Source organism: Octodon degus, unplaced genomic scaffold (assembly GCF_000260255.1).
Source record: "Octodon degus isolate 3935 unplaced genomic scaffold, OctDeg1.0 scaffold00091, whole genome shotgun sequence".
Classification (NCBI taxonomy): Eukaryota; Metazoa; Chordata; class Mammalia; order Rodentia; family Octodontidae; genus Octodon; species Octodon degus.
Genome location: NW_004524667.1, coordinates 7,621,358 through 7,637,676, shown reverse-complemented (window position 1 = coordinate 7,637,676; position 16,319 = coordinate 7,621,358). Strand labels below are relative to the sequence as shown.

Sequence of the window (16,319 nt, the reverse complement as noted above, 5' to 3'; positions counted from 1 at the left end):
GAGAGAGAGAGAGAGAGAGAGAAGAAGAAGAAGAAGAAGAAGAAGAAGAAGAAGAAGAAAAGAGGAGGAGGAGGAGGAGGAAGAGGAGGAGGAAAGAAGAGATGAGAGGAAGAAAAAGAGGACAAAGAACAAAAGGAAGCATATAAGAAAAGAAAATACTTTTTAATTTTTTAAATGTTGATGAAGTAATTAATATGTATATCGTTGGTAGGTTATTGTAAACCCTTCTTGAAGAATAATAGGATGTAGATTATTCAGAAAGCAAATAACAATTAAATATTTTCTTTAACAGAATAAATCCCAGAGAAAAGATTCCTTGCAGTCACTCCATGCCCAGGTGCCCTTAAGTTGCAAATTGAGTCACAACCACAGTTTTGAAAACTGTTGCTTTTTTGGTGAATTAAGTAAGCAAAAATACTTTGAGCATTTTATTATGTTAGTCAGCTTTTGGGCGCTATAATAAAACACCCAAAATAATCCCGTGGTGAAGGCTTACTTTGGCTCACGGTTGCAGCGCTTCGGGTTCATAATCTGCTGCTCTGTTGTTTTCAGTCTTGGGAGAGGAGTGTGTCACCACTGAGATGGTGGGGCGCAGAACCCCCCCTCTCAGGGCAGAAAAGACAGCAAGGAAAGGCTGTTTGGGCCCCACCATCGCCCTTCCAGAGCACCCCCTCTGTGTCCCTGCCTCTTAAAAGTTCCACTGGGGCTGGGACTAATGCTCAGTGATTGAGCGCTTGGCTACCATGCGGAAAGCCCTGAATGTGATCCCCAGAACAAAAATGACTTTACCACCTCTCAGGAGCACCATCCAGGAACCATTTAACAAGTGGGCTTTGGGGCCCTGTTCAGTACCCAAGCTATAGCGCTGTGCAGTTGTAGTCTGACAGCACATACCCCTCTCTCTAGCTTTTTCCCTTTCTGTTTAAAGTCCCGGGCCCCATCTGCTTGAGAGTCTTTTTAGTTTTAGTTCAGCTGCTCTCTATGAAAAAGCATATTGTCAATCACAAAATCCATCTCAGTGTAAGAATTCTTTTTCTCTCCCATGGAGCTCAACTTCTATACTTGTTTTATTGTCCACCCCACACTACCTTCATAACATTCTCCTGGCAGGCATTCTGACGACTTTAACGTTTGCATGGGTTTCATTCCTTCCCATTTTTCTCATTTAGTACTTCCTGCAAATGATCTGTCTCAGTTCACAAGTTCACCTAATTATCTCCCTGACCTCAGATTCCATACTTAAAAGTTATGTCAAAATCGCATTTCTCTTGAGATGTACTTTTTTTTTTCTGTATTTTAGGGAAGGGTCTACAGGGTGTTCAGGGTCTCACTACTAGATTAGACTCCTAGTGATTCACCTGTTTACAGCCTCCCAAGAGCTGGGATTACAGGCATGTGCTACCATGCCCAGTCTTAATTGTAGTCTCAGTGCGCCCTGGGGGGAGGGCCAGCATGGCAGACCTGGGGATCAAACCCCTGGCCCCTGTGCCTGCTTACAGGTGCTTAATCTGCTGAGCTATTTGGCTGGCCTGAAATGTATTCTTTAATTTTGCTATTAAGTTGTATCATACAGTTTCCTAATTAACGGAAAAGTAGAAATCATGGTTTCTTCTACTGACATATGCAAGTTTCCTGATACATGTCAATATTTTATTAACTATACCATGAACTTTCTTTTTAATAATCTGTTGGGTTCTGTGGGGCCTCAGAATGCAAGAAATTCATCTTCTGTCATCAAGGTGCATTTTACTAGCAAAGAAGACAAACCCATGTCCAGCCAATCCTCCTAAGAGCTGAAGTTTTGGAAGGTCATGCTAGAAGTGACAGTGTTTATAATGAATGCATCCACTGAATTCTCTTACACAAAGTATATAAGAAAAAAATTAAAAGACTTTGAGTTTATTCTTGGCGTTGCAAAGTATCACAGAATGAGAGAACAAGGATAAAGAAAGTATGTTCAAAGCCAGAGAAATGGAACATTTCAAATGAGCTGCATGAGAAGGCATTATTTCCATAAGAACACACTTAAATGCTATTAGAGGGTAAATGCATTTTTGAACTTCAAGATCACTTTATGACTATCTTTACAAATAAGATAATTAAGGCCTTATAAGTGATCTTGACTAATTTTCTTAATGTGAATTCTAATGTGCTTGAACGAAATATTTTAACATGAATTTTTGATATCCTTAAAGTAGTGCCATCCCAATTTCACTGTTAAACTGAGGTACAGTTAATATCTAGATAATTAAATAAATTATAAGTTATCAAGACTATTTTGTAATGTATACAAGCCCTGAGGTCTTACTTTTTATATTATGTTGTCCAGGTCAGTGAAATTTGAGCTAATTAGTGTCCATGTTCTGTCCGATATGTTAGAGAGGCTGAGTGGGCTGGCCCATGTGTGTGAAGGGCATCCTCTTGTAGTAAGTTATTTATCAAACTGTGAAAGGAAAAGTTGCATCTCTGGGGTCCATGAACAGTTTGTAATTCATGAAGCCATACTTTGGATCTCAGAAACTCACCTTTGTCCCCAAACCTTCAGCAAAGTGTGCCAGCCAAGCATCTGTATGTGCCCACTGGTGGCAACAGGGCCTTCCTCTGGCCTCAGCCTTGCCAAGTAAGACTTCAGTCTCAGCGAAGTGCTGCTGCATGTGAGCCAAGTCAGGTCTGGTGGGTGCATGAGACTGGAGGAGACGGGTGAAGTGCAGGCCTCGGAGACCACAGGGCCGGGTTTGTGTCCTGGTCATATCCCTCTGCTGGCTGGAAGTGTCTAAGTTTTATTAATTCAACCTTTTCATCTGTTCCATGGGGACAGAAATCCATCCTTGAATAGATTAGGGGCAAAAATAATCCCAAAGCCTAGAGAAGGAATTTTTCTCATCACTCTGTCACATCTAACACTCTTCTTCTGTGTGGATGGATAAGGTCTCTCTAAATCTGTAATATTTAAATCATTTGTTGTTTTATTGGTACATATGTGCCATGCATAGTGATTACATTCATAGTCTGAGATTGGTACATGTGCATAACACATGATCCAAGAGGATGAAACCATGAGCAGTGTGTGTGAGTTCTTTCCCCATCAGATCCTCACCAAACAGCATGAAGGCACATCGATGAGTACTTACCTGTGACACCTTAGCGACAAAATAAAAGTGATTAAATGGACCATTATGTGGCACACTGCCAATGACTGGGTACATTTTGCTAGGTAAACAGGAATGCCCTCCATGTTAGGTTCTCTAAATAATAAATGTAGACCGAGCCTCTGATATGTTCCAGGCACATTTCAGAGATTCTGGACATGAAGAATTTAATGGTCAACAAAGTCTCTCTGCCCTGAGGGACCTTTTATTCTGTGGAGGATACAGGTGAAAAGTAAATTCAAAATGTACCTGGTAATCAGATTGCTTGAAATGATAAGATATAAAAAAAAAAGCTGAATGCAGAAAGTAAAGTTGGAGTTCGATGAATTAGTTTTGGAAGAGTTTTCTGGCAAGATGACTGGAGCAGAGAACTAATGTAGGAGAATAGACAAGCACCATGATGTCTGGAAGAACCATGTTCTTTGGAGAAGAAACAGTAGATTCCAAGGCCTGGAGATGGGAGAGGACCCTAGTGGGGGTGTGGTCAGGGAGCTAGAGAAGCTATCCTAGATGGAGGCGTCTAACAGTATTCTAAGAAAACGAGCAGGAAACTGTATCAGAGACATTTAGAATCCCTTCAGACCAAAACATAGCTAGTAGGGTTCCTTTAGTCAGAAACTACAAATCCCAGTACAGGAAAGGGAAGATGAGTGGTGTGACTGAATGAACCACAGCAACGCCAGAGATGTAGTGTGTTTTTAAAGTAGAAGTGACATCAATGACCACTGTCAAAGAGACAAGGGGGCCAGGGAGATAGCTCAGCAGCTTAGGCACCTGTCTGGGAAGTGCAAGGACCAGAGTTCGATCCATAGTAACAACAAAACCCCTAAAATCCAAAATAAATAATTGAAAGAAAGACAGAAAGACAGGGCTAGAGATGTAACTCAGTGGCAGACCACCGCGTGCTTAGCATGCAGGAAGCGCAGGATCACAGATCAAAAACCAAAAACACAGAAGAGCAAAAGAAAACCTTTCCCATCTGTTTCCCAAATTCTACTAGTAAATGATATCATAGACAGATAAGGCTCAGTATTATTGTACAACTGCTTCAAATGGATTTGTTTCCACGACTTCCTGAACTATTCCAGCAGTGTTTCCCTTTTAATTAGGAAAAAAGTACAAAGAAGCTGAGTAACTAGATGCACATATACCCACCCCTTACTTGTCTCCTATGGTATTCTGTCGCATGAGAATTAAACACAAGGCTTAGGCCACCACTGGAATTTCTTTCGAGTTTGAAAATAATATGAATTCATTTTTCATTCGGGGACTCTCTAGCTATAGAAGGTGAATCCAGGTAGCACTTCCCCGTAACTTTCTTATAGGAAAAGAGCATCATTTTGAAAACATTGATTAGCAGATTAGAGGTGCGTTAGAAATACGAATCAGTCGTGATATGTCATTTAAATCAAAGAAAACCTAAATGCCTGATGTGCAGTGCCTATGTGCCACTTTTCCACTTGTCTTTTCACCTACTCTTACGCATTTTCCTGTAGTGATTGGTGTGGCTTGACAGTGATGGAGCCTCTACATCTCTCTTTTCTCGTAAGTGCAGTTCAGATATGCTTGTCTGCTCCTGCGATTGTGACTGTGTCCTCCAGATTTAGTTAACTATGAAGAACCTGGTGATGCATATCCCCAAAGCCCTGGACCTGATACAGTGCCCATCTTTTGTCAGATTACTTAGGTGTGAGGCCTGCACTGCTCACTGTGTCCGAGATGAGAAGACAGAATCACTCCCAAGGAAAGGGCAAGGACAGCAGTTGGATCCCAAGCACCACATGCCCTGCTGGGCTCACCCCTACACACTGGCCTCGGAGACCCAGCATGGTGGCAAACACTTATAATCCCAGTGCTGGGAGGCTGAGAACAGGAGGATCACTACCAGTCCTACCTGTATAATGAGACCCTGTACTCAAATACATTTTTTTAAAAATGAGAAAGAAAAAAAGAATCACTCCCAAGACCCATGAGTCTTGTGCCTGTAGCAGCCTGGGTAGAATTTATAATCTGCCTTATATTCTGTCTGCCTCTATTAATGACAGAATGGGATGATTCTCACAGAGACCATGTGATCCAGAAAGCAGAAACAATTTACATTTCTATCTGACTTTTTACAGGAAAAATTTAATGGGCCCTATTTATAGTGGAGAGAAGAGAGAGAAAATGAATGAAAGTTAATTTCCATAGGAAAGTTAGTCTCTGCTCTGGTTTGGATCATGGATATCTTTTATGAAGATATCTAGGTAGCAGGTAGCACTTCCCCCTAACTTTCTTATAGGAAAAGAGCATCATTTTGAAAACATTGATCAACTGGTCACAGTTCCAGGCCCCAAATTATACCTGTAGCCTAACCCAGCAGTCTCATGATGAACTTCACTGCATTTGAGAAAAGTTCTGGCTAAGTTTCATTATATGTTGGTGGCTTTGATTGTTGTATTTCCCATCCCTGGAATAAGATGCAATCCCATTTATTTATCTTTTTTTAAAATCTTTATTTATTTATTTATTTGGTACAGGGTCTTGCTATGCAACTCAGACTCATAGTGATCTTCCTGTCTCAGCCTCCCCGGTGCTGGGATTACAAGTGTGCACCACCCCCCAGTTTCAGTGGTCAGCACTGTGCACTCCGGGTTCCACAGCCAGCATGGCATGTGGTACTGGGAATCAAACTCAGGACCTTGTGCTTGCCAGGCAGGTGCTTAGACAGTCAAGCTATCTCCCCAGCCCCCCATTTCCTCATCTTAATCAAACTCAGCTTCTCAGATTAGTTTTCCCCTACATAGAAAAACTATTTTAAGCATTAGAAATCGACCCAGTGATATACATGATTCTCTTGGCCAGTAGCATTGAGCTTAATGAATCACTTACAGGGAACCATGATAACCGTTCTTTATTGAACCACAGTCAAACCCTCTACATTCTTCCTTTCGGTTTTCCTAATATGGACTTGGTATGCCATCTCCTAAGATGTTTTTTGTCCATGCTTCATTTGATTTTGAGAATCTCCAAGCCCAGAGGTATTTCAGCGTCATTTACTGTATGGCATCTGTTGTATAAATGCCCAACATATTTAAGGCTTGAGTCTCAAACATGACAATATCCGCATTTAGGGAGGTTGTATGCTCTGTTCTTTAAATCTGAGTGCTATAAGTCACAAATAGAATATAATCATTGATCAATTTGTCTTTTTGTTCACTAAGTTCAGATAACCTCACTAAAGATTTCACAGAACACCCTGCGTTTCATTTTCTAAGTTGCGTTGTCTTGGCAGATGGCTCTAGAGTCTAGCAGACATCATAGGTCTTTTGGGCTCCATGCGGTGTTGTTGTGCATAGGGCAAGAGCTTCCTCTTGGATAAGATATCCGTTGCTTCATTCTGTTTGAAAAGAGTAGCTATAGACTCAGAAAGAAGTCAGGAGGGCTTCCATCCTCCCCAACCCCAGAGAAGGGAGCCTTTAGGAGGCGTGAGTTCTATTTCCTTTACAGCTACAGGTGGCACATCTAGCCTCAGAGGTGTAACGTCAGACCAACAATCTCCTGTTACTCTTGCATAAATATGAACACTTATTCCTAAGTCTTGCAGGAGACGACCGGTTCTTCATAGGGTGTAGCAAGACACCCTAAAGAAAAACTTCTGTGAAGGAAAGCATAATTTAAAGAAATATCTGGGAAGAATATCTGCAAATGCAAAAAAGGGCTAAAACTACATCATATTAATCAATAAAAGAAAATAATGTTGGCAAGGGATTTGAACAGAACGAAATGAAATGCTAAGTAAATATATCAGCATGTCTCCAACAAATGCAAATTAAAAAATCACTAGCTGCTTTTCTATACCTGAAAAGGTGGCAGTGGTTTCTTTGAAACAAGGATAGCCATTCACATAAATTGGGGATAAAACTTACCTATTTTAATTGATATAATCCTTGTGAAAACTGTTAGGCTCTGTGTGTAACCGAGCAGGTGACCTGTGGAGGAGGCATGAGAAATACAACACGTTAAGGAATTTGAACTAGACATGGTACATTGTCCATTAAAGGTTACGGATGCTCCATGAAGGTTGAACTTCCCCAAAGTGTATTATAGATTGGGAAGATAACTGATCTGTTTAAGAGGGAGACACTAAGAGCTAACCAGTCAGAAAGCTTGGTAAGCATACATCCACAGTGAGAACTTTATTTGTTTCCTTTGTACTAGGAATCAAACTCAGGACCTCACACTTGCCAGGCAGGCACTGTGCTGCTGAACTGAATCCCTGGCCACAGTGAGAACTTTAAAGCTGAGTAATCCAGATTATGCTTTCCATTTGATAAACACAGGGACTAAGAACTGAAAAAATGAAAGTCACTTCCCAGAGGCTCAAATTGGGACTATCATCTTGGGGATGAGGTTCATTTTTCTATTTTTCTTTTTAATATTGAAGGATTTATGGAAATCTGTAGTTGTTACAAATGTAATTTAATGATCGTATGCAAATTTCAATATTTTATGATTGGAAAGTAAATACTAACTTTTCAAAGAACATTTAATTATACTTAATTTAAATAACTGTTCCCCATTTATAAATGTTATCACTAACTTTTAAAAATAGCTACATAACTTTCACAGATTTAATAAAGTAAAAACTAAACACTCATTATTTGCATTGTCAATTTATCATGTCTTTCTTACATGCTGGAGGCTACTGTGTTCTCAGTAAATAAAAATGAATACTTCCTGGTTCTCTCTCAGAATAAAAGTAACAAACTTTGCTCAAAATAACTCTGCCCAAATCATTCTCCAAAATAATTCTATGCAGTGTCACAGACATAGCTCTGCAAACACCACATATCCTTATGGCAGAAATGAAAGAAATTTAAAAGGAACAAATAAGATCTAGATTTTAAAAATTACATATTGAAGCTGCACTTACAGAGGTAAACAAGAATTTTAAGTCAAGATCTTACCAGAGAAGAGGGTAAGATCTGAGACAGGTAGTGGAAGAAACAGAAACAGCATGTACAGTACCAAGAAGCAGCATGGTATTTTCAAAGAATTGAGGTAATGAGGCTTTCCTACATGAGGAAGGCTAAGAAGAAAGAGTGTAGTTAGAAAGTTGGAGAGCAACCCCACAGGACTCCTCTCTTTAAGGGAGTTAATGTTATAGAATAATAGTGTTTGCACAGTTGTAATTACCTTGACGCACTTACTAGCTTCATCTTTTTTCATTTCATTTATTCACATTTTACAAATGATGAAACTAGGGTTTTCAAAAGATTAAATAACCCACAACATTTTGCTCCTGTTGAGTAGTGAGCTCAGCATATCAAATGAGGCAGCTGAGTGCATAATTCCGTGTTGTAAAGTCTAGACTGCCCTTTCAGTTTCATACTGGAAGCTTTGGACATTGATGTGTTGTGAAAGTCTCGGTGATGGTGGTACAAAGATAGTCAAGAGGCTCATGGTAGAAGTCTTGCAAACAGCCTACTTGTAAGTACTGGGGCAAGAGATGCCAAAAGTTTGAAATTAGACCAAAAGCGTTGAGGGGTAAGAAACACATGGCTTAGCCCTGACCTGATGGAGCCAGTAAGGAGTGTCTGGATTTGAAAACTGGACAGATATCACTACCATCCATCCATTTTTTTAGCAATGGGAAAGCATTTATTCGGCTACCAGTTTAATTGCTCTGTCTGTCACTCAAGGATGGCGATCTTAAGAGTTGGAAACTCAGTTCAACAAATTAGTAGGTAAAGCTTATCAATCCAGAAGGTATTGTGATGTCCCTGTTAGAGACAGGACAAGCCATTGACAGCTATGGTGACATAAGAGGACGAGGATAAGCTCTAGAGCCTAGTCCACCCGCTGGCTGCCTACCCAGTAGTTTGTGACCAGATCAGCATAGCAGAAGTGATTTACTAGAGAATGTAATAATCAACTGTGCCACAAAGTACACTGCATACTGTAGCTGCCTAGTTTTTAATTGTAGAACACTTTTTGACCCAGGAATTACTGAGCTGATTAGCCGCTGATGTACTACCTTATCTGGTCCTAGATCATGAACATTACTCAGAAAACACTAACATTCAAACACTGGCCTAGTGACTAAGAAGGAAGGACTCGCACGAGGCTTAGAGAAGGGAGGTCACGATGCCCTGGGAGTAGGAGAGTGTGCAGCACAGCTACCGAGAGGCCAGAAAATAATAGAAGTCTGGAAAATAAGTAGTGAGCCTGGCCACGATAGAATTATCTGTAACATTCTAGGAATTTTGCCTCTGTTGTCATTTCTACTTTCTATAGTCCAAACTATTGCCATATATACCATCTTTAAAAATCTACAGCTCTCTCTGGTTCAAGCTTCATTTCACATATCTCTGTTCTAAAGTAACATAATTCTGTTCTCTTTTTTCCTCAGTATTATACTGACTTTGGTTTTACTCTTCACACTCCACTATATTTCTCTGTCTATCCCTTCAACACATACTGCATTCCTTTACTATACTCATTTCTTTCATTATATAGACCAATTACAGAACCCAAAGCCAGCCCACCTTTCTCACCTGAGCTCCAGAGCAGTGTCATGGTCTACTAGGTGCCTTCAACTGTTCAAATATCGTCTGTCCAAAGAACTTGAATTCTCATTTATATTCTTCCTTTTAATCTTTTCTTCACTGTAAATACTATAGCACAAGTATCACAATCTACCCAAGTCAAAATTTCCTACATAGGCATCATCCTTATTTCTTCTTCATCTAATTATTTCTTTAATTATTAATTTTACTTCCCAATGACACTGCAGATGTGTTACTATCCCTATCCGGTCCTAGTGGCCATTTCACCATCTGGATGGCTGAACTGTCCTACTCCTGGTCTCCCTTCTGAGACTTGTCTCCTGTTTTCTGCTGCTCTGGATCTGCTGCACCAAGGACTTTTTGAATTCTTTGCTTCTTAGTCCAGCTTTGTTGCTATTCTCTTCTATAGAGTCAGGTCAGATTTAGTTTAGTGTTTGTTTGTTTGCTTTTTTTTTTTTTCATTTCTTAAGCATAACTTAGGTTCTGTCTATATACATTCATGTGTTCATGCCCCACGCCCTGCCTAGAAGATATTTTTATTTTTCTTCCTTCCTTCCTTCCTTATGATTTTGTGCTCCCTTTTAAGAATCTTCTATACCTGGAAGTCTGAGTTATGTAGACCTCCTCTGTGATCTTTTAGCATTCTGCTTTTCCCATAACATTTTGCCATTTCTTATTTATGTCCAGTAGTCAGTGCCTGACTCTGAAGTTTAAGCCCCAACGAGGCAAGAACCATGTTTCCTTGGCACATCCTTCTATTCCAGGCTCCTAGTGCAATGACTGGAATTGTGTGAGCATAATGTCCAATCAGTGTTTGTGAACTGAAATGAAGTCACTTGAAAAAGAATTTTCACATCCATTATCTCAGTGGAGGTAAAGGTGGACGATTTGGGGAGGGCTTAGGAAACATGAGCTGTTGGTGGGTTAGAAGATTAAATTATTCAAGTTGTTTTGCACTGGTAAGAGGAAGGAGATGTTAGAATCAGAAAAACTGGCTAAGAGAGTTAGATGCATCTATTTCCACCTCATAGAGCAAAAAGGAAGGGATTTTATAAAACTAGATTGCATTATTTAAAATTTTATCTTTCTTGCACTGCCTGGTGCTGCCACGACCACTTTATCTGCCACATTTTCTGGAACCCAGTAGCCAAGGGATGATTCCAGTCAAGCAAGTCACCTTGCCCATTGGAAACACAAGGAGAAATGGTGGGCAGTGAGCCCTGCCCAGCAGTCCTCTGGAGCTGCCCCTTCTGACTGCATGGCCTCTGTGAAGTCGGACAGACTCACAACTTTTGAGTCTTCACACAGCTCTTTGATCTTCCCTGTCATCCTCCACGGGCAGCTTGGGCCTGAAATCAGGTAGAAACCTCCCCAGGCTCCTCCAGCCCATGCCACTGGGTCTGTCTTCTGACTTCAGGATCTCATCTGTGTGTAGTCATTTTGACCCTAGTTATGTGCTCAGTGTATTGTCCTGGGGATATCTCATGTTAGTTTGGCTTTCCCAATTAAATTACATGCTTTTCAAAGATAAAAATAAATAAATAAAATAAAATTTTATCTTTCTTAAGTAGGGGAGGCCTATAAGTAGGCATGTACTTAAATATTTAAAACTTTAGGGGCCGGGGAGATGGCTCAGTGGAATAAGTGATTCCCTGGCAAGCACAAGGGTTTGAGTTCAATCCCCGGTTCCACAAAAAAAAAAAAAAAAAAAAAAAAAAAAAAAAAAAAAAAAACCTATGATTTTCCCTCTTCAGAATTTTTTTCTTTCCACCTAAAAATTTAGATAGCATGACTTAAAACTTCCCCTGTGCACTTTGCTCAATGAATTTGTTTTCTTTTGAGAGAAACTACAAAAGCCATTCATTTAACTATATCTTCTCTATTTCAAAAAAAAAAAAAAATGAATGAGATGAATTTTTTTTAAAGTTAGCTGGATTTTGAAGAAAAGATAAACACTGAAAATGAAAGGGCTGGACAGTCAACAAGAAGAAACCTAAGCTAAGAAACGTGAGGTGAGATAAACTACTTTGAAAACAAAATTATGCTGTCTAGAAAATGGCAAATGTGATACAATACCTTGCTTAATGTCTTTTAGCTCTTCTCAAAAAGGAATTTCCAAAAGCTAGAGAGCTCCAAGTTCAAGATAGATTTTTATAGGGAAAAAATACATGCCAAATATCTACACTGATGCTCTCAGTGAAGTTGCTTTGATTTTCTGATCATAACTAATAAGCTTATATATATCATCCCCATGGATTATGAGTCGGATTATATGACCAGTCCATATGAGGAATAAGTCTGTCTTGTTTGCAATGAAAAAATACATGCAAAATCTAATTTACCAATGGCGGGAATCTATATAAATGTTTAAATAGAATAGAGACGCTTCATGTGCTTTAGAAATGGAATTTACTCTAAGTCTATTCCTATATGCTGTGACTTACAAAGCTTTGGAGAAATACTGTTAAGCTGGGAAGCACTATTGCAACCTACAGTTTGGCAAATTGATGACTGTGGTGGTAGAGTTATGGCTGGTAGTATATTCATAAAGATAACCAGTATTATGAAGACCATATAGTATGACACAGGGGTGCCTTGGAGATACAGTCGTGGCTTATAGAACACTAAAAGTTGTTCTTCATTCTTTTTTATTTGGTTAAAAATGTTCTCAACAATCCCACAGTACGCACAACCATTTTTCCAAATTAGGTTCAGAGATTCCCACTCTTATCTATTAAAGGAAGTTGTCAAGGATTTTTGGAGGGAGCAATAGTGCTCTGCACTTCTGGAGTTTGGGAAAGCCAGAGGTGGTCTATGCCTACTAGATAGGTTAAAAAAGAGCTGTGCCTAAGAGGTAAGAGCGTACAGTATTTTACTCTCTCTAAACACAGGATAAGAGTCTCCCATAACCTCCAAACCACTGTTCAGCTCTTCCTTCAAGCTACTTGGGAGCTGTTCTTTATTTTGTGGTTTCTATGTAATTATTTCAGTGGTTTTCCTGTGTTGGCCAGATGAGTAATGTTAATGTGCTGCCTGGTTGGTTTTGGATATTTGGTTCAAAGAGAACCAGATATAGGAAGAGCCATTGACGGGCACCCTATGGAGCATGGGCACCGTGTGCACATCTGTTCTGCTTATCTTGTCACTCCCTTGCTCTTACCTAGAATGAGCAAGGAAATAAGGATTTCCATGTTTTCTAAGACAAAGTTGCCCAGTGACTCAGTTTTCCCGCCACAGAGCTGGTCTGCATTTTCATTTCTTTCCGTGAACCAGAATCTTTCGTAGTTGCGAGAGGCACAGCTGAAGCGAATGCATAACCTCTCAGCGTGGCCAGGTACCATCTGGGTAATGAAAGAGAAAAGTGACTGGGAGTGAGGTGGGGAGCGCTGCCCGATCACCTGGAACCTCCAGGAAAGTCAAGTCGTGAAGTCTGTCGCCTCTCTCCTTCAGTTAAATTTTCCTTTTTTTCCTGACCGTGCTTTTTCTCAAATCAAATTTTGGAATCAAATACTTCATAAATTGTTATGAAAGTAAGTGATAAGGTAGGATGCACTTCACTGTTCAAACTTCACTCTGAATTAAAGCAAGGCTGATCTTAGCCCCGTGAAGATAGAGCTCGACAATGAAAGTCCTTCCTATATTCTTACAGAGTACAGTACAATCCACAGTCCTTCAACACCTATTAAAGACTCAGATTCTGATCGATTGCGTCGAGGTTCAGACGGGAAGTCACGTGGACGGGGAAGAAGAAACAATAATCCCTCGCCTCCCCCAGATTCTGATCTCGAGGTACGTCATTACCAACACTTAAGTAGATAACTCAGCACATTACAGCTTTCTGTATAAATGCTACATAAACAGCAGTAATAAAGAATACAAATGCTTTTGTTATTGCTTTTTTTCATATTAACAATAAGTAAATCAGTGTTTCTCTCTGCCATATTTACTACAGATTTTATATGCATTTTTTTTCATTGGGGCTAGGTATTGAATCAGAGCCTCACACATGCTAGGCAAGTGCTCTACCACTGAGCTACATCCACAGACTTATGTAATTATTTAGCTCAGTATTTTCTTCCATATTAATTAGATAGTGAAACATCTATTTATTTCCATCTAAGGAAAGAATTACCTAATTCTGCTAAAATAGACTTCTGTCATGCTGCTCAATATCATGACTATTTCAATTAAGGAAATGCCATACTAAAAACACTTCATAAAATCCACTTTGAAACTGAAGACAGGCTTGCATATTGAGAAAGGAAAGCCTGGAATGTTCTAAACTGAAATGGTAATCACCTTATGAGACATGTTTTGGTGGAGTTCAAAAGCAGGCGGGATTAAGTAAGAACTGAAAGGGTGGTAGATTTCATAGCCTTGAACCCACTGCAATTAAGTTGTGTTTTTTGCCAAAGTGAAACCTGATGGTGGAAAACATGGTTATTTTGGCTGGGAAGAGGACATTTTTTCCAGCAGCATCTATGTGCATGAACATGTACTGGTGTGAGCAGGAATGGGAAGAAGGGAAGCCAGCTTGGGAGGCTTTTTGTGGTGTCTTAAAGACTTTTTGAAATGTGTTCCTCCAAATCAAGTTTAAAATGCACCATATGTCTAAGAGTATAAATGATATATCTGCTTAGTGATAGGCTTGTTAAGTATCTATAAACTGAATTGAAAAAAACTCAGCAAGAAAAATTCATCACAGGCACCCCCGGTGTCCACAGAGGGTTCTTTCTAAAGTCCTTGTGTGGAGGCCGAAACCCATGATGTTCAAGATCTTTATATAAAATGGCCTAGCACAGTACTTGTATATAACCTATGTCCGTTCTCCTGAGTGCATCATTTCTAAATTATAGTACTTAATTCTGTGTACATGCTACAAAAATAGTTTTCTTGCATTGTTTAGCAGATAAGAGAAACTGTCGGTTCCTGTTGAGCACAAATACAACTTCTGAGTGTTTTTCATTCCTGGATGCAGACCCTCTGGACGTGGAAGGCAGACTACATATGCGTCCTGTCCATGACCACCCCATAGTTAACCTAAGGGGAAAGATTATGTAAAGTTTCATTTTTTATGTGCAAAGTTTAAGATTTAGCTTGATAAGAGTAATATTAAGAGTTATTCTTTACCTACTTCTTAATGAGCAGAGATAAGAGATAAGAAAAAGACAAACTGACTTCAATTGGGCCTCTGAATTTCCAAAATTATAAGAGGATTAGTTATAGTTCATTTTTATTTATTCAGAACTGAAACAGTGATTCTTCTACAGAAGTAGAAAAGACATCTATTTTTGTTTGATTTTTTTAAATTTTATTATGTTTTGTTTTTGTTTTTGGTGCCAAGGACTGAACCTAGGGCTTCTAGCTTGCTAGGCAAGCATTCTACTTCTGAGCAAAATCTGCAGCCCCAAAGACCTCTATTATCTCTCTTATGTTAATATTGCTAAGATAAATCTCCTCTCACTTTCCTTCTAATGTTCTACCTGAAAAGAGGCTGTCAGGTGCTGTCTGGAACAGCTGGGTTTAAAGAAAGAATAAATTCAAGTTGAATACATTCAAGAAAAAATTCAATTTTTGTCTGACATTTCAGTACTACTTTTTCACACTAAAGTTAACCAAGTAACAATTTTCAACCAGGGGAAAGACATATTGATTTGATTCTTCCTTTGCAGAGAGTGTTTATCTGGGACTTGGATGAGACGATCATCGTTTTCCACTCCTTGCTTACGGGGTCCTATGCCAACAGATACGGGAGGGTGAGTACAAAGGGCATTATTTTTTAAATTTCTTTAGAGTGACTATGCATCAAATTTGTTTTTCCATATACATGGAATTTTAATTGAGTTATAAATTTAAAATATAAAAAGGAAAATAATTTATTCATATAGTTAAATATATAGGTAAGGCAAAAATAGGAAACTGAATGAAGATTTTTAGCTCTTCAAAAATAAGATAGATTTTATGAAATTAAATTTATCCTGATTTCATCTTCCAATAAATAAAAGTAACTGCAAGTAATAGATTACATATATTTATCACAAGTAAAAGATAGTTTGTGAGGTATAATATTTTTGACATGTTCTTTTATTTGTATTTAATGGAGCATATGTTTCACTGGTTATTGTCTTAATATATTATCAATGTTGACATTTTGTTTTCAAAATACCTCGGTGGGTGTCTTTGTTCCTTACTCTTGAGGCTAAATGTGCTTGAATGGTGTATAATGTTGTGTCTCTGACTTGCAGCAGAGTGAATACATCCATGCTGATGTTGTTATGGTGTGTACCTTGGCATTGTATGTACAGAGTAATCATACATGGTGGACATCCCATTATCTACTAATTCCATGTCAATATTTATCCATAAATTATTGGTTTGCAAATGGAATTCAGGTGTAACTTAGAAACCCATGGCTTCTTACAGTTTCTTATCCAGAGTCTCAACAATCTATATACAGAATTTTTTAGATAATCTTTTCCCAGGGATGGTGATGCACTCTTGTATCCCAACACTTGGAAAGCTAAGGCAGGAGGCTGATCTAGGCTACATAGTGAGTTCAAGGCCAACCTGATATATAAAGCAAGACTCTGGCTCAAAATCACAATAAAAGGAAGAAAGA

The 16,319-nt window shown here is 39.1% G+C and overlaps 1 protein-coding gene across 5 annotated transcripts in view; it reads left to right on the top strand.

The window, feature by feature from the left end:
• The window catches only part of Eya1 (EYA transcriptional coactivator and phosphatase 1), a 163,423-nt gene that overhangs the window by 69,735 nt on the left and 77,369 nt on the right, over positions 1 to 16,319 (top strand). For all 5 annotated transcript variants that reach the window (XM_023722405.1, XM_023722403.1, XM_023722401.1 and 2 more), the window contains 2 exons: positions 13,350 to 13,489; positions 15,373 to 15,456. In XM_023722405.1, the coding sequence (XP_023578173.1) occupies positions 13,350 to 13,489; positions 15,373 to 15,456 (224 nt within the window). The remainder of the gene's footprint in view (positions 1 to 13,349; positions 13,490 to 15,372; positions 15,457 to 16,319) is intronic.